A 26,346-nucleotide genomic window follows, 5' to 3' on the forward strand; every position below is an offset into this window, starting at 1 on the left:
GATGGCCAAAGGTCTTGTAAGAGTTGTTTCTATGCACTGAGTCCTCCTCAAAGTCTTTAACCCGACTTCTGCCCCATGGCGCCCTTGCAATAGCCTCCAGCAAGGACACTGATGACTTACATATTCCTAATCCAAAAAACACATTTTGGTCATATTTGACTTCTCAACAGTACTTAACACTGGACAATCCCTTCTTCGAGCCACTTTTCTAGTGAGTGAAGACACACACCACTTCCTGGTCTTCCTTTTCTCTGACCATTTCTTAGCACCTTGGCAGATTCCTTTATTCACCTCTTAAATGTAACTGTTCTCCACAGCTCTGTGCTGGACCATTTCTTCCTCTCTCTGGTACAGGTAATTTTGTTAATTCCTGTGGCTTTGTCGTCAACTCCCAAATCTATACCAAGACTGGATGCTGAACTCCAAGGTGACAGAAACAATTGCCCACATGGGCTGGGGATTTAGCTCAGTGGTGCTGCCATCTGCCTCGCAAGCACAAGGTCCTGAGTTCGATCCCCGGTACCAAAAACAAAGCCAAACAAAAACCTGTTCTTGGCTAAATGCTACAGCCTAGACTCAGAGAACAGTAACAATTGCCCACATGGTAATATAAGCAGCATGGAACCCATCACCATCTCATACCATTACCAAACACTACCACTCCACAAACCCGGATTCTGCTCTCGGTTCTTCCACCAAGTTAATAGTTGCCTGTTGCTCACGCCAGAAACCTGGGGTTCATTATGAATCTTCCTCTCCTGAAGCTAACAGTCATGAAGTAACTGTGTAGCAGTTACCATTGCTAGATCTTGAGTCAGCCCAAAACGGTGACTTAAGATGACAGCTTTTGTCGTGATTCTGATGATTGTCTGAACGATTCTACTGGTGTCCCCCAGGCTCACTCATGCAGCTGCCTTCCCCTAGCTGGTGTCTGGACTTGGCGGGGTAAGCCAAACCCCTCCGAGTCTTCTTTTAACTTCATGTCATGGATGGTGATTTCTTGATTCCAAGAGGAGAACGCAGAGATCGCCAAGTTGTTCAACTACAGAGACCCTGTCTCATCATTTTTTTAAAAGGTACGGGGATGTAGCTCAGGGAGAAAGTCCTGGGTTCAATCCCTGTTACTGGAAAACAAACAAACTGGGTTTGCTCTCTACGGGAAGGGGCACGGCCCCAGGACAGCGGGTCGCAGAGAAGTGACGTCGCCCGCCGGGTAGGAACAGACGTCACCTTCGCGCAGGGCGCTTCCGGTCCACGTGAGCGGGGTTTCGCGCCGGCTGCTGGCTGTAGGCTAGCGTCAAAAGGCTGAGTGGTGCAGGTTTTCTCAAGTTGCTATTTCTCCTCCGGGACCATGGCCACAGACTCTTGGGCCCTGGCGGTGGACGAGCAGGAGGCAGCTGTCAAGTCAGTGAGTGGCTTCCGGCGGGAAGAATGTAACGGGCTGGCCCAAGCGGACCTGTTTGCAGCACCGAGCTTTCCGAGTTGGGCAGGCCTGAGGCTCGCATGCTCCTACGGTTTGCCGGGGGGCGGTCACTTAGCCCTCGTTTGATCCTGGAGCTAAAGAAACCAATATCTAGCTTTTTATCTTCATCTGTGATAAAGAATTGCTCCTGTGATAAATCTGTCCGCCCTTCTCTATAGTGCGTCTCTTTCTCATGACGATTCAAAGGGAAGGCGTATTTAGACACAGATTCTTTTTCATTGTTTTGAGCGTTCTTGAACTACTTTATTTTTAAATTTTATTTTATTCTTGGTACCGAGGATTGAACTTGGGTCCTTGCGCTTGCGCAGCAGGCGGCGAAACCACTGAGCTAAATCCCCGGCCCGTGTTCTTGGACTACTTTATATCTAACAATTCTTAGATCCATTCTTAACGTGGCTGGGTTTATAGCTCTTTGTAGAAAAAAGAGTCAGGTTTACCCTTTTTTTTTTTAAGACTAGAGTCTTGCTGTGTAACGTAGGCTGACCTCGAACTCGCAGTCATACTTCAGCTTCCCGAGTGCTGGGGTTACGGGCAGGGGCCACCCCCATACCCTGCTCAGATTTAGATTTAATGTTTCAGTGAACTGCAAATGTTGGAGAGAAACACGAATTGTTTAATTGACATTTAAAGTGAGATTGGGGGCCGGGGATTTAGCTCAATGGTTCCGCCGCCTGCCTTGCAGGCGCAAGGTCCGGAGTTCGATCCCGGTACCAAAACAGAAAAGAATGTAAGCTTAGGGACTGAAGATTTAGCTCAGCAGTAGGGTGCTTGCCCAGCAAACACAAGGCAGGGTCCTGAGTTCGATTTCCAGTAACTGCCCCCCCACACTATGTAAACCCAATACTTGGGAGGTTGAGGCAGGGGGATTGTCTGGGATGGCCAGGAGTTCGAGGGTAACCTGGAATACATAGCAAGACCCTATCTCAAAAAACAGCAAAAAGGATATAGGGTTTTGTTTTATGGTGGCCTTGAGCTTTACAGAACTTTTTAAGGCTTGAATTACATTTCTTCTCCAGCCATGGTCTGTCTTTCTTTCTTTCTTTGGGTTTTTTGAGACAGGGTCTCGCTATGTAGTTTAGGCTGGCTTTGGACTCAAAATGTATCCCAGGCTGGCCTTGAAATCGCAGGGATCCTCCTGCCTCAGTGCTGGGATTACAGTTGTGCACCAGCAGGTCTGGCCCTCCAGCCGTGTTTATTGCTTCAGGAGTATTTTCAGTTTGTCAGCAGGTATTTGACATGATCTAAGCCCATGGGAATATGAGAAGCAGATTTACAGTCTAGATGGAAAGGCAAGAATGGGGGAAATGCTATGAAAGTGGTACGGGTAATGTGATAAATGAGCTCCTGAGCAATAAGAGAACATTTATAAGTAGAAAAACCAGGTAGTTTCTTGTGAGCTGGATATTAGAAAGTGAATCATATTTAAGAGAGGTGAAGGTAAAAGGCACTTTAGGAGGACAGAATGCACCAAAGTGTTGGACAGGAGTCAGAACTCAGTTTTGCTCCAGTTTAGGTTAGCACGTTGGGGTAGGGACAGTATAGAAAAGATTGCAGAGAATTTACTGTGAACCTTAGCTAAGAACTAAAGAGTAAAGGCTGTATTTAGTAGGCTTGCAGTTTTTAAGAGAAATACTAACAGATATTGGACTGCAAGGAGATCAGTGTGCAGGTTACTGATTGCCCAGAGAGTGAGGGCATATTTTGGGCAGTGGAAGTGAAGATGAAGGAATGGAATGAAGCTGGCCATGGTGGCACATGCCTCTAATCCTAGCACTCTGGGAGGCTGAGGTAGAAGGGTCACAAGTCCCAACCCAGCCTGGTCAGTTTAGCAATTTAGTGATATCCTGTCTCAAAAAGAGCTAGGAATGTATTTCAGTGTGAAGGCCCTAGGTTCAGTCCCTGGTACCTCTAAAAAAACTACATATGAGGATTTGCTAACATAATACAAAAAGAAGAGAAGGAGATAAAGGCAAGTTAATATTTTCAACCTTTATTCTTTAGACATTGTTAATAAAGTGCTAATAACAGGAATAGAGAAGTGGGCAGGAGGGCACATTTGGTGTAGACAATGAGTGCAGGTCTAAATGTTCTGAGTTCAAGGAAAGTCTGTATCTGGAGAGTATTTGTATTGGGAGTTCCCACAAGTTTTCAGTTGGTTTGATGATTTGCCTTGAAGACCTACGATGTAGTTATGTTCACAGGTATGATTTCTCTCTCTCTCTCTCTCTCTCTCTCTCTCTCTCTCTCTCTCTCTCTCTCTCTCTCTTCTTTCTTGAGACAAGGTCTCACTCTGTAATTCAGGCTGGCCTTTAATTCACTATGTAGCCCAGGCTGGCCTCAGACTAGCAGCACTCCTCCTGCCTCAGCCTCCTGAGTGCTAGAATTACAAGTGTGTACCACTGTGACCAGCTTCAAATCTAAGGCTTTTTAAATGTATGACCTAGGGCTGGGGATGTAGCTCAGTGGTAGAGCACTTGTGTATACATGAGGCCCTGGGCGGTACCACACATGCACAGTGTGACCCTAATCTTACTATGATTTTTTTTTTTTGGTACCGGGATCGAACTTGGGTCCTTGCGCTTGCACAGCAGGCGGTGAAACCACTGAGCTAAATCCCCGGCTAATCTTACTATGATATGAATGTCACCAATATATTCCTAAACATACTTAGTATTTGGTTCTAACCATCCTGGTTATAAATTTTTTTTGTTTGATTTAAACAGGGCCTTGGTATCTTGCTCAGGCCAATCTTGAACACCTCGGTATAAATGTTTTAAAACAGTGCTTCCTAATGGTTCGAGAAGATTCCCCTTTTTTAATTTAAAAATTTGTTTTGTTTTTTGAGATAAGGTCTCCCTGTGTAGTTCAGACTGGCCTTGAACTCACTATGTAGCCCAGGCTTGCCTCAAATTTGTGGCGATCCTCCTGTCTCAGGCTCCTGAGTGCTGGGATTACAGGTGTGTGCCACCACACCCACTCACCCCTCTTTTTAATTGCATAGCCCTGTGCACATTCGCTGTGTCCCGTGTCAAGGACCCTGCCTTTCTGCTTTTGGGAAAGGCAGGATTAATCATCAGCAGGCTCCTTGCTGAGAGTGAATCCAGAATCATGGACAATGGGGAATTGATTGGCTGACTTTTTTTTTTTTTTCTAGTTCTGGGGATTAAACTCAAGGAGCACTAAGCTATATCCCTAGCCTGTTTTAATTTTTTATTTTGAGACAGGGTGTTGCTCAGTTGCCCAGCCTAAATTTGAATTTGGGATCCTCCTGCCTCAACTTCCTGAGTCGCTGAGATTACAAGTGGGTGCCACCACTCTGGGCATCAGTCAGGCTTTCTGGAGATCACACTAATCAGTATGGTCTCAATCACATTTTCAGATGATCTCAATTGTAGTTATTTTGATTCTGCTGTATACATTCTGAAAATGAAGAGTAATCAGCCCCTTGATAAGACCTGGTAAGATTCCTTCCTAGATCTGTGTCAGCTTCCCATTTGCCATCAGAGAAAGGTCGTCTACCCCTAAGGAGAAAGTGTGTGGCTCTCCTTTTTCTCCGGAAAATCTGGTTTCTAGAGAGCTCAGATGAATACTCTTACTGTGGGACTGCCATCTCCCAAAGGCCCAGAATAGGGTCAGTTGGAAAAAGGTCGAATTGGAGGGAGCATGATTTTTTTTTTTTTGGTACCGGGGATTGAACTTGGGTCCTTGCGCTTGCACAGCAGGCAGCCAAACCACTGAGCTAAATCCCCAGCATAGGAGCATGATTATTTAATGAAGTATGTAATAAGCCTCAGGAACCAGTGGTTACCAGGTCAGCTCAGGGGCCTTCGGGGCAGGCTATCGGCCTAGGAGTTGATTTAGAAATTCTCAGAACCTAACAACATACCTTTCTAATACCATCTTTATAGTGCACTTCTTCCTCTTACCAACTCTTAGAACATAGAAAATTAGTTTTTATGAAAGTAGACACTTGATTGCAAGTTTATTAATTATTGCTCTACTTGCACTTTCCTTGGCAACTTACCAAGCAAGTTTGTATTTTAAATTTTGAAACATTTTCATATCAGGGACTTGGGTTTGTCAATTATTTCACTGAAATAAGTTTGCAGTATTAGAGGTAGAACCCAGGGCCTTCACACTGAGCTGGATCTCCAGCCCTTTTTATTTACTTTAAATTAATTAATTATTTTATTTATTTTGTCTTTGTTTTTTGGTACCAGGGATTGAACTCGGGACCCTGTGTTTTTGTTTTTTTTGAGGTAGGATCTTGCTATGTAGTTCAGGCTGGCCTTGAACTCACTGTGTAGCCCAGGTTGGCCTGGAATTCATGGCAATCCTCCTGCCTCAGCCTCCTAAGTGCTGGGATTACAGGCATGCACCATCATCATGCTTGGCTTTATTTTTTAATTTTGAGACTGTCTCATTAAGATGCCCTTGCTGGGCTCAAACTTGCAGTCCTTTTACCTCTGCCTCCCAGAGTGCTGGGATCACAGACGATTAAAGATAGTTCTGTATTTTCTGTTACTTTAATACAGCACAGGTTTCAGGGTTAAAAAGGAGAAGCAGGGCTGGAGGTGTAACTCAGGGTAGAACTCTTGCCTGGTATTCTTTTTTTTTTTTGGTACTGGGGATTGAACTCGGGACCTTGCGCTTTCAAGGCAGGCAGCAGAACCACTGAGCTAAATCCCCAGCCCTTGCCTGGTATTCTTGAGGCCCTGGAAACAATCCCCAGGGTTGAGGGCAGGGTGGGGAGCTTATTTGAAGTGTTTAAGTGGTATCATTTTCAGAAAGGAACTTTAAGGGCTGGGGATATAGCTCAGTGTCACCTCACTGTGCCTACCTCTCTAGTGCAAGGTCCTGAGTTCAATCCCAAGTACGGAGAAAAAAAAAAAGAAAGGAACTTTAAGTGTTCGTACCACTGAAAAGACATACTATTTAGTAAAGAGTAGATGTTCTAGTTGTGTACTTAGGGGAAAGGCAGAGGTTTAGGACTCTTTTATACTCTTTCTCCCTACCATTACATTTAGCACCCACCCCCTTAAGGCTACTGAAGATTCGTGTAATGTTTTCACCTAGGCTTTTAGCAGTTCTGCATTGTGAGGACAGGCCAGCTCCCTGACTAGAGCTGTGCAGTTGTTCTTGCTAGATTGTCACAGGGGAGCTCCTCCTGTCCCGGGCCTTCTTTGACTGGGGCCTTTGCTTATTCTGTTTCCTTTTATTCCTATTCAGATGAGCAGTTTGCAGATCAAGGAAGAGAAGGTCAAACCAGATACCAATGGTGAGTCACTCACTAGTGCCTACAGGCCAGGTACCAGTCACATGCTTCTGTTTTGTGCTCCCAGCTGTAGTGAGCAGTGGAGCTTTCTTTTAGGGGTATGTTTGGCAAACAACAGCGCTGGAACTGAGACCCTGAAATTAGATTTTATGACCGAAGGGGCATTATGTCCATTTTCCAGGTTTTTCTAACCTCTGACTCTTTAACATTAAGAATCACTGTTGGGGGTGGGGATTTAGCTTAGTGGTTCTGCCTCCAGCCTCGCAAGCACAAGGACTGGAGTTCGACCCCTGGTACCAAAAAAAAAGAATCACTGTTGTACCTGCTCACTTACTGCTATATTTTGAAATATTTTTAAACTTTTAAAAAATCGAATCTGGGTTCCACACTCAGAAAATATAAAAAGGTACTAGGTCTCATCCCCAGTCGCACGTGTGGTGGCATCATTTGCTGGGGTTGTCTCAGTGAAGCACCGCGAAGCTGGGGGTGTGAACAGTAGCAGTGCATTGGCTCAGGGTTTGGAAAGCCAGAGTGTTGGCAAGGTTGGCTGCCTCAGGCTGGGAGGAGGACCCTACCCCAGGTCTCTCCCTCATTTCTCTGGATTCCTGCAGTCGGGGGTTGCATGGTCTGTAACAAGATCTCTGCTGTCTGTGGCTTCATCTTCACATAGCAACCCCCTGGGTCTGGTACCCATAGTGCTACCCCTTTTTGTGGTGCTGGGGATTGAATCCAGAGCCTCAAGTACATGAGGTAAGTGGTCTACTGAGATACATCTCCAGCCCTCAGTTTTACCTTTTTATAAGGACCTAGTCATATTGGATTTTTGTTGTTTTTTTTGTTTTTGTTTTTTTACTTTAAAATGTCAGTACTTGCTGGGCATGGTGGTACACACCTATAATCCCAGCCCTCGGGAGGCTGAGGCAAGAGGATCCCCAGGAGTTTGAGGAGGCTGGCCTGTACTACATAGCAAGACCCTGTCTTCAAAATAAGAAAACATTTATATGTCAGGACATGGTATTTCCTCACTGTTTTATAACTACAAGGCATTGTATTATGTAATACACTGTAATTTATTTAACTGGTCATCTATTGTTAGATGTTTAGGTTTGTCTCATTCTTTTGCTCTTATAAACAGTGCTTTGTGGAATAACCATGAACTTAAATTTTTTTATATGTGTACAGTGTTTTTGTGGGATAAATTCCCAAAAGACTATAGGACAAAGGCATATGCATTTGCAATTTTTATAAGTGTATTCAAAATACTCGCCATCCATATGTGTCATATCAATTTATACTTTTTTTTTTTTTGATACCGGGGATTGAACTTGGGTCCTTGCGCTTGTGCAGCAGGCAGTGAAACCACTGAGCTAAATCCCCAGCCCAACAATTTATACTTCTAGTAGCACCGCATGTAACTCTGTTTCCCTGTGGCCTCATCACAAGTGTTTAATCAGACTTGCTTATTTTTAATCAAACATTTAGAATTTGGCCAACCTGATAGGTAAAAAATGATAGGTTAGGGCCAGGAATTTAGCTCAGTGGTTCTGGCGCCTGCCTTGCAAGAGCAAGGTCCCGAGTTTGATCCTCGGTACCAAAAATATATATATATATAAGGCTGTTTTGGGCTGGGGATTTAGCTCAGTGGCTCCACTGCCTGCTCTGCAAGTGCAAGGACCCAAGTTCAATTCCCAGTACCAAAAAACCAAAACAAACAAACAAACAAATGTATATATATATATATGGCTGGGTTTTGTGGGGCGTTTTTGGGGTTTTTTTTTTTTTTTTGCAGTACCAGGGATTGAACTCAGGACTTTGTGCTTGTGAGGCAGGCGTGGTGCCACTGAACTAAATCCCTGGCCTTATAAGGCTGTATTTTAACTTAAGTCAGGTGACAAATTTTTCTTACATACTTAAAAACTTCCTAGAAATACAATCCATTAAACATAAAGAAATGCCAGTTTTTATATTGGGTCACTAAAGCAAGTTTTAGTGTTTTGATTGTCCCACTTTTTAGGTGAGCTTAAAAACTGCCTTTCCCATGACAACTATTTTCTTCTTTAGGTGTTGTCAAAACCAGTCCCACTGCAGAGAAGACAGATGAGGAAGAGAAAGGTAACTATCTGTTCAGAGCCCTGTGGCAAGAGAGGGAGGAGGATCCCGGCCTTGCCTTCTAGGAGGTGGAAGCACTGAGCTACGATCAGGAGATAAGGGGCCCCACCATGGAGACTGGGGAAGAGCCCTGGGGAGACAGAGTGCTGGTCAAGAGCGCCAGTGTCCTGGAAGCCAGAGGAAGTATGTCCAAAGTAGGGTGTTAGCAAGAGGTAACAGGCTAATTAAGAGAACAACTAGAGGGCCAGGGATTTAGCTCAGTGGTTTCGCCGCCTGGTGCGCAAGCGCAAGAACCCGAGTTCGATCCCCGGTACCAAAAACAAAACCAAAAAAAAAAAGAGAACAACTAGAGCCAGGCAATGTTGAGTGTTCCTGTAGTCTCAGCTGCTTGAGAGTTAGGCAGGAGGATTGCAATTTCAAGGCCAGCTTGGGCAACATAGCAGGATCCCACCTCAAAATAAAAAAAAATAAACTACAAATTGACCATTGGATTAGGTTGGCATGTGGAAATCACTGGGGACCTTGGCAAGGTCTCTTGAGCGTGTACATTGAACAGAGAAGGGAAGCAGGGGAAATGAGATGAGTATAAGCCCTTTTAGGGAATGTTCCAGAAAGGAGGGTAATCAAATGGGACAGTGGCTGGGTGGGAATATGGGTTAAAGGAGGAAGCAGGTTTATAAAGAGAGATGTTAAAACAGGTTCAGGTGCTGTGGGAGTGGCTCAGGAGGGGATGGAGATAATGCCAGGAGGCTGTGCAGAGAGAACTGTCCTGTGCACAGGAAGGGGTGGGCCCATGTGTGGGCAGATAGATGTGCAGCTAAGGTCCAGACTGAGAATGTGGAGAACTTCAGGGTTTGAGAAGAGAGGAGAAAGTATTATGGGTGAAAAATGAATTAGTAGACTATGGAAACAAGAAAAGTTGTTGAGTTGATCAGCCCACTTGAGTCTTATAGTCAAGAATGTGAAAGGAGCTGGACTTGGGCACTGCCGAAACCCCTGCCACTCTGAGAGGCTGAGGCATCTCGAAATTTAGCAAGACCCTGTCTGGAAATAAAAATAAACTAGGCTGGGGTTATAGCTCTGTGCAGAGGCCCTGGGTTCAATCCTAGTACCAAAAGTTTTAAAAAGAATTTAAAGGGAGAGCTGCCAACGTGATTTGTTTCCTCTAGCCACACATGGCTGCCTGGTGCTGGGGCTGAGAGGGAGATAGAGCACTTTTACAAGTTGGGGTTTGATTTCATGTAGCTACAAAATCTACTGGTTTCTTGGACAGAGGACAGAGCTGCCCAGTCTTTACTCAACAAGCTGATCAGAAGCAACCTTGTGGATAACACGAACCAAGTGGAAGTGCTGCAGCGGGACCCCAGCTCCCCTCTCTACTCGGTGAAGTCTTTTGAAGAGCTCCACCTGTGAGTATTCATCACTCTGATCATAAAGCTCAGCATCTCAGACATTCTGGTAGGACTTTTATTTCTTTTGCTTTTTAAATTTTTATTTATTTATTTTAAAGGTAGTGAGGTTTTACATTTATTAAGGTAGGGAAAGAAGTACACACTGAAGGGTGAGAACAACCACTGAAAGCATGTACAGTGGCCTAAAAAAGTTTAGTGTACTTACTCTGAGTAAGTAATAACTCCCCTGATCTGGAAGTGGATAAGTGGGCTGAGCATGAGTGTAGATCAATGGTAGAAGGCCTGACTATCTCCAGCAACACACACACACACACACACACACACACACACACACACACACGCACACAGTGAAGAAATGTGAGTGATCTCACAGTGATGGTCTTCTGCCTCTCTCTTGGCAACCGAGTTTTCCTCCTCCTTTTCTTTGGTTTGTTTGTTTGTTTGTTTTTGTTTTTGTGTTTTGGTACCAGGAATTGAACTTAGGACCTTGTGCTTTTGAGACAGGAGCTGGAACCACTGAGCTAAATCCCCGGCCCCTGGTTTGTTTGTTTTTTGAGACAGCTCTCACTATGTAGTCCAGGCTGGCCTTGAACTCACAGCAATCCTCCTGCCTCAGCCTGCTTAGTGCTGGGATTACAGATGTGTGCCACCACACCTAGCTTCTTGATAGAAATTTTTAAATGGCACAAATTTATTCTTCATAGCTGAAAGTCTTTTTTCTTTTATGCTCTTAGAACTTTGAATAAAGTATTGGCTGGCAGGTAATTTCTGGATGTCAGGAACATTGCTTATTAGGTAAGCCCTTTTGTTAGATCTTAGGCCAGAAGTGGTGGTGAACCTATGGCACACATGCCTCATTGGGCTGTTTGTTGTCATTAAAAGCTCTAAAAGTTTTGCCATTACTGCTCTAGGGTTTACATTTTTGTTGTTTTTTTGTGGGTTTTTTGGTACAGGGGATCAAACTCGGGTCCTTACGCTTGCAAGGCAGGTGGTGGAACCATTGAGCTAAATCCCCAGCCCTGTTTTTGTTTTTTGAGACAGGGTCTCACTATGTACCCCAGGCCGGCCTAGAACTCATGGTTATCTTCCTGCCTCAGCATCCAGAATGCTGGGATTACAGGCATGTACCATCACCTCTGGCTAATAGGGTTTACACTCTTAAGAGTTTATCTACTTTTAGAAAGTCTATTAAAAGCATCTACATTCCTGTTACCAAGAATGGAAAGCAACTTTTGACAGTTCTATTTTTAAAAAAGTAACCAGAACCCAGAAGTAAGCTTTACAGGGGGCATATTTATGACATTGTGCTGAAAATGACTTTTAATGTCATTATTTTAAAAGGCAGAGAATTAGGAAGGTCTGTACCGTGTGTTTTGATCTCTTCAGTAAGTTATAAAGGGATGATTCCGGGTGGTTGGGTTAACATGTGTGCCACTGCAGGGCTGTCCAGAGGAACACAACACACACCTACCATTCTTGCTGCCTGCCAGGATCCAAATCATAGACAGAAAATAGCTGGTGAGTAAGAATGTGGTAGAATGGGTGGATTATTTGCCTTTGTTCAATAAAATTTGTAGTATGGTGTGCCCTGTGGGCATACAGAGGCTACATTCCTCTGTTACTGAGTAAGAGACATTGAAAATAAGAAAACTAACTAGCTGTTAATGAAGTAATTGTGCAGAACAAGTTTTTAAAAGTGTGAGCTTTAAGGTTTCCAGGAAATTAGACTTTTCTATATGTGTTTCCCCTACTCAGGACTTTATTCACCAAATCTGTCATCCCTGCTTGTGTTCTTAAACTTAACAGGGCAACTTGAAGCACTCTGTTGTTTCCTGAGACTGAGAGTTTGTCTTTCCAAGATCACTGGGTATTTTCAGGTTCTTTTCATTTAAAAGACTTGCACTCTCAATTCAACCACTGATGAATTGTTCTCTTTAAAAGGTAGATTCTCAAGGCTGAGGATTTAGCTCAGTGGTTCCACTGCCTGCCTCAAAAGCACAAGGTCCCGAGTTTGATTCCCGGTACCAAAAAAAAAAATGAGCACCTTCTCATAAAAGGTAGAGCCTCTCTGAGTTACTTGTTGGAAGCCAAAGGAAACAAAGAATAGAATCTCAGTCACCTAATATACTTGGAATATTTATCCTTAAAAGATTTGAAATCTAGGCCGGGTGTGGTGGCCCATGCCTGTCATCCCAGTATTGAGGAGGCTGAGGCAGGAGGATCACCTTGAGTTTGAAACCAGCCTGGGCTACATGGTGGGTTTTTTTGTTTTTTTGGTACCGGTAATCGAACTTCGGTCCTTGTGCTTGCGCAGCAGGCGGTGAAACCACTGAGCTAAATCCCCAGCCCTACATGGTGGTTTTGAGGTCAGCCTGAACTACATAATTGAGACCCTATCTCAAGAAACAACAACAACAACAAAAAGATTTGAAATCTGCAAAATAAATGAGCCAGTGGGAACCATTAGATTGCACGAGTCCTGATTAGGTAATGGCTTTGTTTCCTTAACCAAATCAGAAACTGCCTTTTTTATTTTTCACAAATAGACACCAAATTTTTTCTTTTTTCAATTTGTATCTCAGAACCAATATATAACAGAAAAATTTACCTTCTAGAGAGATGCTGTTAATCTCTAGATAATCCCAGAACTTGGGAGGCTGAGGCAGGAGGATTGATGTGAGTTTGAGGCCAGCATGGGATGCATAGTGAGTTCGAGGCCAGGCTGAACTACATAGCGAGACCCTGTCACACACAAGTCTCTAGGAAAAGCTTAGAGAACAGAGTATTGATTTTTTTCAAACTTAAAGTTGATGTTTTTCTCTTTTTTTTTTTTTTTCTGAGACAGGGTCTCACTATGTAGCCCAGGCTGGCCTTGAACTTGTGGCAGCGATCCTCCTGCCTCACCTTTCCAGGTGCTGAGATTATAAGGATGTGCCACCAGCCTACCAGTTTGGCTTTTTCTTAGAACAATATGCTGTGCGGGGGGGGGGGGGGGGGGGGTAGTTGTTGTGGTTTTTTTTGTACAGGAGATCGAACTTGGGACCTTGCGTTTTCGAGGCAGGTGCTGGAACCACTGAGCTAAATCCCTGGCCCATGCTGTGGTTTTTGTTAAACACCTTGTCCATTTAGAGGTAGCAGAGAGCACATTGTAAATGCAGTGTAAAAGGAGTTCAATTGATATTTATTGTGTAGCTGCTTATTTAAGAAGTTGGTGGCTGGAAGTGGTAGCACATGCCTGTAATCCCAGCACTTTGGGAGGCTGAGGCAGGAGGATTGGCTGGAGTTTGATTTAGCTCAGTGGTTTCGCCACCTGCTTCACAAGTCCAAGAACCAGAGTTCAATCCCCTGTACCAAAAAAAAAAAAAAAGTTAGTGCTTTACTTTTTCTTATTGTTTTTTATTTTATTCATTTATTTTTGAGGCAAGGTCTTCCTTTGTAGTACAGGCTAGCCTTGCAGGCTGGCCTTGAATTTGTGGTGATCCTCCTGCCTCAGCCTCCCAAATGCTGGGATTATAGGGTTGTGCCACCATGCCTGGCTCTGTTTTTTATCTTTTGTGGTGCTGGGAATTGAACCTGGAGCTTTGCACATGTTAGACGAGTGATCTACCACTGAGCTACATCTCTAGCCATTTAAAAAAAAATCTTTCTGAGACAGAGTCTCGCTAAGTTGCCTAGCCTCACCTTGAATATGTAATTCTCCTGAGTAACTGGGGTTACAGGTGGGGCACTCCCACACTTGGCAAATTTGTCTCTATTGTTGATTTTCACTAAATGTAGTAGCAGTCTGAGCATTTGTAAAGTTCATTCTGATATGAAACCTCCCTAACCCATTTAGTCTATAGCTGCTTCTAGAAATTGGCTTGATCAGTATTGTTTCCTCTTGGTTGTCCTGCATATTTGCACAGCTGGCTTGGAAGGATGATAGAATAAAGAAAGACTGGTTCGACTTTAACATCTATACCAAGAGATAAAAACTGTGCTTCTGGGCTGGGGCTGTAGCTCAGTGGGAGAGCCCTTGGCTGGCATGCGCTGGGCCCTTCGTTCAGTCCTCAGCACTGCAGAACAGATACACCTCGAAGTCCCACTTCCTAATTTGTTTCGTGCTATTAATTAATAAAAACTACTCTTGCTATATCCAGGGGACACTTGGCATCAAAGACCAACCAGATTTGTGGGATTGGGAGCATGAATTTCTCCAGGAAATGGGAAGGGAAACGCTGTACTGGGTGAAGTGTAGTCACCGCAGAGTGAGATCAGCAGGAACGTGTCAGTTGTGCCACACACCTCTGTGATGCCACACGAGAGGCTGAGGCGCGGGGTCAGGGCTTCAAGGCCAGCCTCAGCTTCATAGTGAGACCCTGTCTCAGGAAACCAAAAACCTAAAAAGGTGGTTGGGTTTAGTTTATTTTTTTGTGATACTGGAGCTTGCACCTGAAGCGTTCACATTGAGCTACATCCCCCACCCCTTTATTTTGAGACACAGTCTTGCTCTGTTACTAAGTTGCTCAGGTTGCACTCAAACTTGCTGTCCCTTGCCACAGTCGCCCAGAGTGCTATGATTATAGGCATGTGCTGCCACACTTAGCTTGAGTTGGTTTTAGATAGCTTTTTTTTTTTCTTTTGGTACCAGGGATTGAACTCAGGACCTTGTGCTTTCGAGGCAGATGGTAGAACCACTGAGCTAAATCTCCAGCCCTAGATAACATTTTTAAGGCATTAGAAAATGTCTGATAGGGCCGGGGATTTAGCTCAGTGGTTTTGCTGCCTGCTGCACAAGCACAAGGACCCGAGTTTGATCCCTAGAACCAAAAAAAAAAAAGATTATAGGCCTTAAAACAATTTCAGCTACTAAAATCCACCCTGTGTCTGCTTTTCCTCCTAGGAAGCCACAACTTCTCCAGGGAGTCTATGCCATGGGCTTTAATCGACCATCCAAGATACAAGAGAATGCATTACCCATGATGCTCGCTGAACCGTGAGTGCACACCCAAGTGACCTCTTTCAAAGGTGGCTTACTAATGTCACCACAAACAGTTGTTACTGTTTCTCAGTGTAGGGTGGACTGTTTGGGGGACGTGTCTCCGGAAAATAGCTTGGCAACTGCAGAGAGAATCATGGATTTGGGTATAGTTTTTACTTTTCCCACTTCACACAAAAAACTGATGATGATAGTGCTTTATCTTATGTAATATTAAAAATTGGCTTTTTAGAAATGATTCGAAGCTGGGCATGGTAGTATATTCCTGTAATCCCAGCACTCTTAGGGGCTGAGGCAGGAGGATGGCAAGTCTGAGCCCAACCTGGGCAACTTAGCAAGACCCTGTCTCATAAAAGGGCTGGGTTGTTCGAGCACCAAGACTGAGCGGCCCAGCGCCCATTGGACTCCATTCTGGAATCAGTAACTCGATCCCCTCAGCTGCACCTGGGCCTCTGTTGGACCATGTACCTGAGTGGCTTTGGCTTCCTTATTGGAACCCTGACCTCTGGCTGCCTCTGCCACAGAACCAGAACCAAATGGCCCAGACCTCTGATCTTGACCCCTGATCTCTCACCTCCAATACATGGCCTTTGTGCCCCAAAGTGAGGCAGGCAGCCTCCCAGCGAGGCCTAACAGCCAAACTCATGGGCTGGTCCCTCTTTGAGCCTGTAGCCAGGACGGACTCAGCCTCTGGGTCTGTACTGCCTGATGAGCCGGTCTACCAGCCCTCAACCTGGGCCTTGAAATGTGGCAAGGGTCTTGTCCTGTCCTATCTTGTCCCTTCCTTTTTTTTTTTGGTGCTCCGGAGACATCAGAATTAATAACACTATTTTTTATTTAAAAGATGAAAGGGCTGGGGGCCAGGCGTGGCATCATAGCCCTGTAAACCTAGCAAGAGGCTGAAGGATCGCCACTGGTTTAAGGCCAGCCTGGGCCTCTTAGTTCAGACCAGCCTGAACTACACAGAGAGACCCTGTCTCAAAAAGGGAGGGGGGTGGATGCAGCTTAGTGCAAACACCCTGGGTTCAATCCCAATACCACCAAAAAAAATTATTTTGACATTTTTGTGCCCTACAGAAAGGATGTGAAGAACAATACCAAGAAGACCCCTTGTTTATTAACAAGTAAAACCTAAGTCCCTTTTCCTCCTTCTCCCTCTCCCACTCTGCCTCCCTCCCTTCTTTCTTCCACTCTCCTTGTTTCCCTTTTCTTTCCTTACTTTTTTCCTCATCTTCCCAACAAATTGAAAAACAAAAACAAAACAAAGGCCCAACTGACAGTCAGAACGCCATAAACTCTTCCTTTCCATTCCCATCCTTCTCTCTCCTGCTGCAAAGAGAGCTCCATCCTGGGTGGGCTGTCGTTCCCTCGGGTTTCTTTGGAATTTTTTTTTTTAATGTCTAAAAGGCCACCAATCCCCATGACACTGGATCACCTGAAGTTGAATGTGGGTTGGTTACTTACATTTCCATAGAGATAGGGAAAGTAAACATGAAAAGGGAGCTGAGTCCTGGGTATCCACATGACCTAGGAGAAGGTGGCACTTGGGACTTGTGTGGCACCGGTCTCAGTCTGTACTCAGCACTCCTGATTTCCCTGGGGCCCTCGGGTACAAAACTAGGACACTCTGCGCTAGAGTCCAGAAGGAGGATTGTTGTGTGTGAAGCCATCTACAACAGTCATTATTTCTTTTATATTAAAGCTGTTTTTTTAATGACATATAAAAGTTTTCTTGTAATTTGTGCTCAGTGCCAAAAAACGGGATGATAGAGAGAAGCTTAAAGAGGGAAAATGTCCCCTCGCCCAGAATGAATGTTTCCGTGCTTTATTGCTTTGCCAGTCTTCATTTCCTTTCTGTCCTTCCTCCATCCAGCCCACAGAACCTAATCGCCCAGTCTCAGTCGGGCACTGGAAAAACAGCTGCCTTCGTCCTGGCCATGCTCAGCCGAGTGGAACCAGCAGACAGACACCCTCAGGTAGGTGATGTGGGGACCTGGCTTGCCCTCCTGGGAGGGGACCTCTGACAGCTGCTCTTAAACCAAGCCTTAGAGCAGGCTCCTGCACCTGGCCCTGCCAGGTAGAGCTCATGTGGCGGCAGCAGCCCTAAGCAAGGCAGGGCTCTCTCCCGAGGCTTGGCCCATACAGAAAGGTGGGCCTGGTTGAAGAAGATGTAGTTTGGGTTCGCTGCACTGGTCAGGCCTATAGTCTTACTCCATTCATTCTTCCTGATTTTTCCGTCAGTGTCTGTGCCTCTCCCCGACATATGAGCTGGCGCTTCAGACGGGAAAAGTGATTGAGCAGATGGGCAGATTTTATCCAGAGCTCAAGCTCGCTTATGCTGTTCGAGGCAATAAATGTGAGTCCAAGGGCTGCAATCTAAGTGGGGTGGAGGGTGCTAGGTGTTTGATTTTGAAGATGTGATGATATATTCAGCTTTTTAGTTCAGTCAGACACTCCAGCCCTATTACATTGCTCTCAGTGAATCTATTTAAATACAGACATTCCTCATTTAATAGCCAAGTTCCATTCCTGCAACTTGGTTGCTAAATAAGGAATTGCATATAGTGTGTACATTACAATATTTAGAATAAAGAAATGGTCAGAGGAAACTTCAACTTGATGACTTTGCTCTTATTTGCATAGCTCTTCATGCAGTACTGTAATGTATAACAGAACATAAAACTACAGGACTGTACAGTACAGTCAGCAAAAATTAAAGTACTGTATAAACAAGGTGTTTTTTGGTTTTTTTTGGTACCGGGAATCGAACTTGGGACCTTGTGCTTTTGAAGCAGGTGCTGGAACCACTGAGCTAAATCCCCAGCCCTAAACAAGGTGTATTGTACAAAAAAAGACACTGAGGCTGGGGCTGGGGATTTAGCTCCGTGGTTCCACAGCCTGCCTCGCAAGCACAAGGTCCCAAGTTCGATCCCCGGTACCAAAAAAAAAAGACATTGAAGGTACAAGCTGTACAGAACTATACGAAAAAAGACAAGTCGTAAGTCCAAGTGGCATGCCTGGTCGTAATTCCAAACAGTTATTAAACAAGGATAATCTGTACTTGCTGATGTGTTTACAGTTCTCTCCAGTACCCCCCAGTCCTGGGGATCAAACCCACCTTACACATGCCAAGCAGACGCTGTGCCACTGAGCTACTCCCTAGCCCCCCTCTTCTCTTCAGTCTGAAGATTTTAAGTTGTTCAACCACGAAAACTCTGCAGTGCTCCTGGAGTTTGTTTCTCCTGTACTGGGAATTGAACTCAAGGGTTTCACACTGAGCTACATTCCCCAGCCCTTTTTTTTTTAGACAAGTTCTTACTAAGCTATCCAGGTTAGGCTTGAACTTGTAATCCTTCTGCCTCAGCCTCCCATAGTGCTAGAATTAATTACAAGTCTGCATCGCCATGCCTGGTCCCTGGAATTCTTAAAATCTGGAGTTCTTCATGAAGAAGAGAGGGTTTCGAGTTCTGGAACCTGGTTAGATTAGCAGGGCTAGGGGTGGCAGGTTGGGGTTAGATTCCTTTAGCAGTAAGCACCAGCTTTAGTAAAGAAAACACTAGGAGAATGTACAGTTCACTGGCTCTTATCAAAATCAAAAATCCCTCCAATTCTTTCTTCCATGTGGTCTGCAGAATGTCATGGAGAAAGTATGGGTTAAAATGAAGGGGAAATAGGTTTTGAAATTCATTAGAAGATTATCAGTATGTAAAAAATTTTCCATACATCAACAAGAAAAAGCAAGCCAAAAGAAAAAGCAAGCAGTTTACTAGGAAAATGAACAAAGGAGGTCCAGTTGAACTGGCTCTTCACAGAAGGAATTCAGATGGCCAGCATAGTAACTGGAAAGGATGCCAAAACTCACTGGTCCATGAGGAAGTAGAGAAGTGGAAACCCAGCTCCTCTGGGCTAGGCAGAAATCTGTCTGACTGTGTCTAGTTCCGGTGAAGACAGAACTGCAGTGTGCACTCCTGGCAGATGGGGGCGTGGGTGCACGCACATTGGCAACAGTTGTATGCTGCCTAGAGGAACCCAAGAGGGGCACCCTCATGGGGGACACAGCCCTGATGGTCCAGAGTGCACTTCTCACTTTAGAGCCCTGGCATTCTCTCACTCTCATGGTGTTTCTGTTATGCAGGCTGTGCCTGTTGCTGTTATAGTAGAACCTGAAAACTTTAGAAGTACATATTTATTAGTTTAAGACTAGTGTAGCTCAGTGGTAGTCTTTGCCTAGTATGTGTAGCTCATGTTAATAAAATGGGCATGATGGTGCACACATGTAATCCCAGCACTTGGGAGGCTGAGACAGGAGGACTGTAGCAAGTTCAAGCCTATACTACATAGACAGTTCAAGGCCAGCCTGAACTACATAGCGAGACCCTGTCTCAAACAAACAAAAAAAAACCACAACCCCCCCCCCCAGAGGGTAGTTTCACTATACAAATAATAAAAATGACCTTTTCCTGAAGAAAGTCACTGGATTTTGGCAGAAGTAGCAAAAGCACTTAATTCAGTAATTATGAGATTGGGCATTCTCAAAACAGCAGGCTCAGCCCAAGTGAGGCATATGCCTGCCTTGGAGTGTTTTCTGCCATGGCCGTCACGAGGGGCTGACATAGCCACTGCATTTAACTTGGCAATTGTGAGATGTTCTGTTTTACTGACAGGCAGTGGGCATGAGAAACTACCTTTTTGTTGTTATTATTGTTGTTGTTATACTTGTGCTCTGCCATTCTGCTAATTATATGTATATAAGTATGTGTGCATGCCATTTATATACTGCTGTGATATATATATTTTTTGAGATTATTTCACCTCACTTCCTAAACATTTTCAGGCTTTATCGGAGTCACCCATTGCATGCATCATATTTTACTAATCAGATATGTGTTGTGTGCATATTTTGTGTACATTGCAAAATGTCTAATAGTGGAAGTCTTGGTCAGAGGTTATGTGTATTAGTGATTTTGATAAATGGTTGTACCAGTTTCAACTTAAACCAGCTTGAGAGTTTGAGAGTAATGTAGTGCATAAGTCAGACTTGTAAGTGCTACTACTAAGTGAGAGTTTCCCCATGTGTATAAACATCTCTAATGAGATTGATGGAAATACTAATACTTGATTTTTAAAATTTTTAATTTTTAATGGTGTATGTTGGCAGTATATAATGACGACATTCATCGTGGGGAGTTGGTACACGTACATAATAGATCTTTTACTTCCTTTTCCCCTACCTGTTTTTTGTTTTTCTTTTTCTTTTTCTTTTTTGAGGTGCGGTCTCACCATATAGCCCAGCAAACTGGTTGAAACAAGTTGAGAATACTGTAGTGTTTTTTAAATCAAAGAGTTTCTATTTATGAAAACTAGCTACACAAGTGGAATCACTAGAGACCAGAACAAAAAATCACTGTGCCAAGATCCTGGGAAAAACACTTCTGTGAGGTGAAATTATAGGAGAAAGTAGAAAGGAAGTGACACTTGCTGAGGGTCCTCTGTGTAGAACTTGATGCTGACCATAGGTCACTGAGACAGGTGTCATTCTATCCTCATCACAGTAGAAGAAAGCAGGGAGGGCTTAAGGGTAGAACTTTTATATTTTGAAATCTAGAATTACTCTGTTCTGCTAGTCCTAGAAGTACAGGCCTGGCTTTGATTTCCAGAGCTGGCTTGCCTTAGAAACACCACCAGCAAACATCTCATCTCCACAGTGGAAAGAGGTCAGAAGATCAGTGAGCAGATTGTCATCGGCACCCCCGGGACCGTCCTGGACTGGTGCTCCAAGCTCAAGTTCGTTGACCCCAAGAAGATCAAGGTGTTTGTGCTGGATGAAGCCGACGTGATGATAGCTACTCAGGGCCACCAGGATCAGAGCATCCGCATTCAGAGGTAGGAGCTCAGGCCGGGAGGAGCTGCCAAGGCCTCCTACTTCTGTGGGGTTCTTTCCTCTGGTCTGTGCAGCAGCGTTGCCCTGCGGGTCATTTGCACATCGGCTCTGAGCATACTGCCAGCCTGGGCTGTGAACGGAGACCTGGGAGCCTGTGCCGCCCCTGTGCCTCCTCCCCCTCCCCGGAGTCTCTGGCCCCGTGGCAGCCTGCTGTGGTTAGAGCCCATCTGAGCCGGGGAGACCGTGCTTCAGATCTTCTGCTGACACCCGGGGCCTTACAGGATGCTGCCCAGGAACTGCCAGATGCTGCTTTTCTCTGCTACCTTCGAAGACTCTGTGTGGCAGTTTGCCCAGAAAGTGGTCCCAGACCCCAACATCATCAAACTGAAGCGCGAGGAGGAGACCCTGGACACCATCAAGCAGTATTACGTCCTGTGCAGCAACAGAGATGAGAAGTTCCAGGCTCTGTGCAACCTCTATGGGGCCATCACCATCGCTCAGGCCATGATTTTCTGCCATGTGAGTAGCAGCGGGGCCTGCAGCGGCTGCCCATCCCCTCCCAGCCAGCCCCACCGCCTGCTTAGGAGGACCAGATTCCACTGTGTGAAAATGAGAATCACGTCCACCTCCCCCACATGGTCTCAGGTTCTTGAGTTTTAAGGGGACGACTTTGTGATGAGCCAGGCCTTCTGTGATCCCTCTTCTTAGAAGTTGCTTGGAAAAAAACCCTAAATAACACCCAGTGAAATAATTTTTTTTTTCCATGAAGTTTATTGGTACATTGTAGGTATAAAATGGTTACATTCATCATTGGGATCTTGTACCTTTATGATGTATCTTCATTCTTATTTTTTCCCCATTTCCCTGCCCTCCCTTCACCCCCTCCACCCTTCCCTATTTACAGAGACTTTGTTTCCATTTTTTCCTTTTCTCATATTATTTTCTTTTCCCTCTCTCCTTTCCCCTACTCTTCCCACTTCCCCTACTCCTTTAGACCTTTTCTTCCTATTTCACATCATCAGTTATACCATTTGAACCTTATTTACACTTTTAGTTTTTCACACCAGAGAAACTCTTTGGTATTTACACACGTGTGTAGTGAAATAATTGTTAAACATTAAGGATATGGACTATTGAGACACGCAGATCTTTGGCTCAATGCACAATCTTTCTAGAGGAAAAAGTAAGAGGAGTTAATTCATCCAAACAAATCATGTGGCTGAAATTCTGTGTGAAATTTGAATGCTAACTGCTCACTGAATGAATCGGGGGCTTGTGTTTTAACCGTGAAAAGCCATGTTTTGGTGGGATCTGCGCTTGGCTTTGGTATAGATCTTCATTGAAAAGAATTCTCTTGGCTTCAGACCCGCAAAACAGCTAGTTGGCTGGCGGCAGAGCTCTCGAAAGAAGGCCACCAGGTGGCTCTGCTGAGTGGCGAGATGATGGTGGAGCAGAGGGCTGCAGTGATTGAGCGCTTCCGCGAGGGCAAAGAGAAGGTTCTGGTGACCACCAATGTGTGCGCCCGAGGTGAGCAGAGACAACCCTGGTCTGCCTGGCTCGGGGTCCCAGGCCCCAGTGGCGAGAGGAATCCTCATATCCAGGACACTCGGTGCCCTCTGGGTCGGCTGCAGTGGCTCCCCATCCCGTGTAACGGAAGCCAGGAGCCCTGTCCTGGTGAAAGGCGGTGCTGAGGCTCTGCCTGCCTGAGAAAGGCCCTGCTCCCCGCTCCGGGCAGCATCATGGGTTCCGCTGTCTGCAGAGATGCTTTCTGGTTTTGCGCGCTTGTTGCACCTGCCAGAGTCTGCTCTCTTCCTCCAGCTGTGCCACAGGCCTGTGTGTGCCGTCCTGTGCCCACAACCCAGAGGTCCCAGCCTCCTCTTCCACCCAGAGTGGGGGTGTGGGTGATGGGGACGTCGCCTCTCGCCCTGACTCGGTTCCGCACCCGACCCTTTCTGCAGGTATTGATGTTGAGCAAGTGTCTGTGGTCATCAACTTTGATCTCCCTGTGGACAAGGACAGGAACCCGGACAACGAGACCTACCTGCACCGGATCGGGCGCACCGGCCGCTTTGGCAAGAGGGGCCTGGCCGTGAACATGGTGGACAGCAAGCACAGCATGAACATCCTCAACAGGATCCAGGAGCATTTTAGTGAGTCCCGGGCCACCTCTGCCTGCTGCCCTTTTCAGAGGAACAGGTGGGGAAAGGAGGGTTTTCCTGTGGCCCCGAGAGGGACCACCGTCTTTGTGCCTGCCCCTTCCTCTCGTCCCCCCCACCTTCTGGGGAGCACCTGTGGGGCCTTCACCTGGTGGCCTGGCTGGGGGGCCTGGGGCGCTGAGTGTCAGTGCCAGTGACCTCCCCTCCAGGCCTTTGTGGTTAGACGAAGGATCCCTGTGACCCAGGGAGTGGTGTCCCAAGGCTAGGTGGGGCCTTCTGTCTCCTGTCTCCCTGCCGCTGTCCCTTTCGGGGCGACTGGAGCTGCGTTTTCACGGCAAGCCCGTGCTGGTCTCTTTCCCCCAGATAAGAAGATAGAAAGATTGGACACAGATGATTTGGATGAGATTGAGAAAATAGCCAACTGAGAAGCTCCCCAGTCCCTGGTGCCGCCCTCGTCCCGTCACCGCCCTTCACGGAGTCCAGGGCTGCTCTGCCCGAGCCTCGACGGTTACCACAGACGAAGACACGAGGAAGACACTGCCTACCTCATTAAATTATGTTTGGACTTGACCAAAATTTGTGGTAACAGTACAGGACAAAAGCAGGAAACTACATTTTGAAAATATTCTGTTGCGTACCTTTGAATCTGCTTGCAGTTGGTGTGACTGGCTCCAGGACCTCTGGCTGCTCTCTGGCCAGGATGTTAGGACCAGCCTCCACCCCTAAAGTGACATGCGCCACACTTTCCATGAGGGCTGGCAGGACAGGGTGCAGCTGTCTGGATGGCGTGAAGAGTTGAGCGCAGAGGCCTTGACTTACTCCTCATCGCTGGACCTGTGGGGAACAATTTCCTGCCTCGGGGGTTATTCTCCTGAAACAAGAGATGTCCCCACCACCCCTTTTACCTTGGCTCTCTTGGGCAGACGGTGTCCCTCTTGCTGTCTCAGGAGCATCTGTGGTAACCTCCGATCTGGGGGGAATCCCAGCCTCTGGAGAGATTGGCCAGGCCGGGGTGGGTGAGTCCTCGAGGCTCAGGGCCTGCCTGCCTTTCCTTTCCTTTGGCCCATCAAGTGGCACCCAGGAGACTCCGGAGACTGTGAAGCCACGCCTGGCCCACTTCCATGGTTCTGATCCACAGGCTGTCCTGCCGTGGCAGAGCTGAGTAAGTTTGGAGAGGAAGTGACCGCCTGTGGAGGCTCAGGGTAGGCTCTTACCCACAGAGGTGGTTTTCATGGCTTATGTAGTTCATACATTGTACGAATAGGGACAGAAGTTAGCTACATGCATCTTTCATTATAAGAAATTTGGGGCTGGGGATTTAGCTCAGTGGCAAGGTCCCGAGTTCAATCCCCAGTACCAAAAAAGAAAAAAGAAATTTTAATAGTTACGAGAAACACTTTACTAATCATGACTTATTTGTATTTTTCTGCTTATTAGACTAATTTATGCTCATTAAAAATACTCTGTGTGTATATAACCTGAAAGTGCTCTCTGACTCTTCTCCAGGGTCACCATTGCTACCAGTTTGCTGGACATTCTGTCATATTGCCCTCTGTACAAGAAAAGTGTGACTTCTCAGTCAGGGGAGGTGGTACACACCTGTAATCCTGACTACTCTGGTGGCCCACTCAGGAGGATTGCAAGTTCAAGCCCAGCCTAGACAACTTAGAGCTGTTTAAATGACTAAAAAGAGCTGCGGATGTAGCTCGGTGGTAGAGCACTTGCCTATCAGGTGCAAAGACTCGGGGTTTAGTCCCCGGACTGTAGCAACAAACCAAGTGTGAGTGTTCTCTTGACGCTATGTGCAGCCTGCTGCTCCACTTGTCAGCATAGCGCAGCTGTGCTGACACAGGGAGCACGCAGGTCTACTGCCCTCGGGGAGGGGGTGTCCCTCCACCGTGCACCTGTCCCGGCGGGCATTTGGGGTGGGGTATTCCAGCTTGTGCTATCACCCACAGTGCCACGGTGAATGTCTCTGTCCTTGTCCCAGAGCACTGGGTGAGAATCCTAGAGTAAATAATAAATTCCTGGAAGCAGAATAGTTAGGTCAAATAGGAGGAAACACTTAAAATCATAATACATTGCCAGTCAACCATACCAGAAGTTTTTAGCAATTTATGTTCATTGCAGTGATAACAAAAATACCCATTACTGTTACCAGCTTGTCAACTCTATAGTAGCAATATTTTAAATTTAAATTTTTTTTTCTTTGAGACAGTGCCTCTCTAGTTCCAGCTGGGCTTGAACTTACTATGTACCCCAGGCTGTACTTGAACTCATAGTGATGGATCCTCCTGCGTCAGCCTCCTAAGTGCTGGGATTACAGGCATGCGCTGCCATACCCAGCCAGATTCTATTTTATTTTAAAAAGTCTAAACTTTATGTCATGACTAGAAAAAGTTTCTTAATCCCAGAACTCTAAGAAATGAACCCGTATTTCCTGCAGAGGGGACTCCTGGGTAGTAAATGTTCTAAGTTCTTATAGCTCTTACAATATTAACTGGCCATGGTGGCATATGCCCATAGTCCTAGCTACATGGGAGGATATGGCAAGAGAGTCACTTGAGTCCAGGAGTTTGTGGCCAGCCGGGGCAACATGAGGCCCTCATCGGAAAAGAATAAAAATCATTTTGTGCGTGTTTGGCTGAGATTTTGGTTCCACAGAGGGTGAGCCCATGGCAGAGCTGTGTGGCCTTGTGTGTTGGAGCAGATATTTGTGGCGTCCAGTGAAGACAGGGTCCCTGAGGGAGGTATGTGCCCAGGGTGGCTGGAGGGTTGGGCCTCAGAGAGGGAGCAGCTTACAGCAAGACGGAGGAGGCAGTGTGGAAAAGGGAGACGGGAGGCCAGACAGTGGCACAAGTTAAGGCCCCTCTGACTCAAAACTCGGGCGATCTTTTCTGTGAACTAGCAATGGAACAACAATGCAATGCAAGTGGGCCTGGTGGGTGCACACCTGTCATCCCAGCAGTGTCTCAAAGGCGAAGCTGAGAGCTTGCTGTGCTCCAGCCAGGAGTGTACTGGCCCAGGGTGTGGGATCCCTGCACTGCAGCCC

The 26,346-nt window shown here is 45.9% G+C and overlaps 1 protein-coding gene across 3 annotated transcripts; it reads left to right on the forward strand.

The window, feature by feature from the left end:
* The first annotated feature begins 1,224 nt into the window (after positions 1 to 1,224).
* On the forward strand, positions 1,225 to 25,933 carry LOC101721083 (ATP-dependent RNA helicase DDX19A). Of its 3 annotated transcripts, XM_004842876.4 has the most exons (12): positions 1,225 to 1,408; positions 6,713 to 6,761; positions 8,820 to 8,870; positions 10,141 to 10,276; positions 15,162 to 15,254; positions 17,131 to 17,233; positions 17,499 to 17,613; positions 20,963 to 21,140; positions 21,420 to 21,657; positions 22,503 to 22,665; positions 23,097 to 23,288; positions 23,658 to 25,933. In XM_004842876.4, the coding sequence occupies exons 1-12, from the start codon at positions 1,352 to 1,354 to the stop codon at positions 23,717 to 23,719; spliced, it is 1,437 nt and encodes a 478-aa protein (XP_004842933.1). In that variant the 5' UTR covers positions 1,225 to 1,351; the 3' UTR covers positions 23,720 to 25,933. The 3 variants fall into 3 exon arrangements, with proteins under 3 accessions (XP_004842933.1, XP_087060696.1, XP_087060697.1); XM_087204570.1 differs by lacking the exons at positions 1,225 to 1,408; positions 6,713 to 6,761; positions 8,820 to 8,870; positions 10,141 to 10,276 and adding an exon at positions 11,723 to 11,797; XM_087204571.1 differs by lacking the exons at positions 1,225 to 1,408; positions 6,713 to 6,761; positions 8,820 to 8,870; positions 10,141 to 10,276 and adding an exon at positions 12,466 to 12,766.
* The last annotated feature ends 413 nt before the right edge of the window (positions 25,934 to 26,346 follow it).

This window comes from Heterocephalus glaber, unplaced genomic scaffold (assembly GCF_053883595.1).
Source record: "Heterocephalus glaber isolate CG9 unplaced genomic scaffold, H.glaber_assembly_v1.0 deba00000071, whole genome shotgun sequence".
Taxonomy (NCBI): Eukaryota; Metazoa; Chordata; class Mammalia; order Rodentia; family Bathyergidae; genus Heterocephalus; species Heterocephalus glaber.

Bases quoted from the DNA above. Each gene is read 5' to 3' on its own strand.
- LOC101721083 (XM_004842876.4), top strand. From the start codon at position 1,352: ATGGCCACAGACTCTTGGGCCCTGGCGGTGGACGAGCAGGAGGCAGCT. The intron at 1,409-6,712 runs GTGAGTGGCTTC...ATTCCTATTCAG, and splicing joins AGGAGGCAGCTGTCAAGTCA to ATGAGCAGTTTGCAGATCAA. The intron at 21,658-22,502 runs GTGAGTAGCAGC...TCTTGGCTTCAG, and splicing joins AGGCCATGATTTTCTGCCAT to ACCCGCAAAACAGCTAGTTG.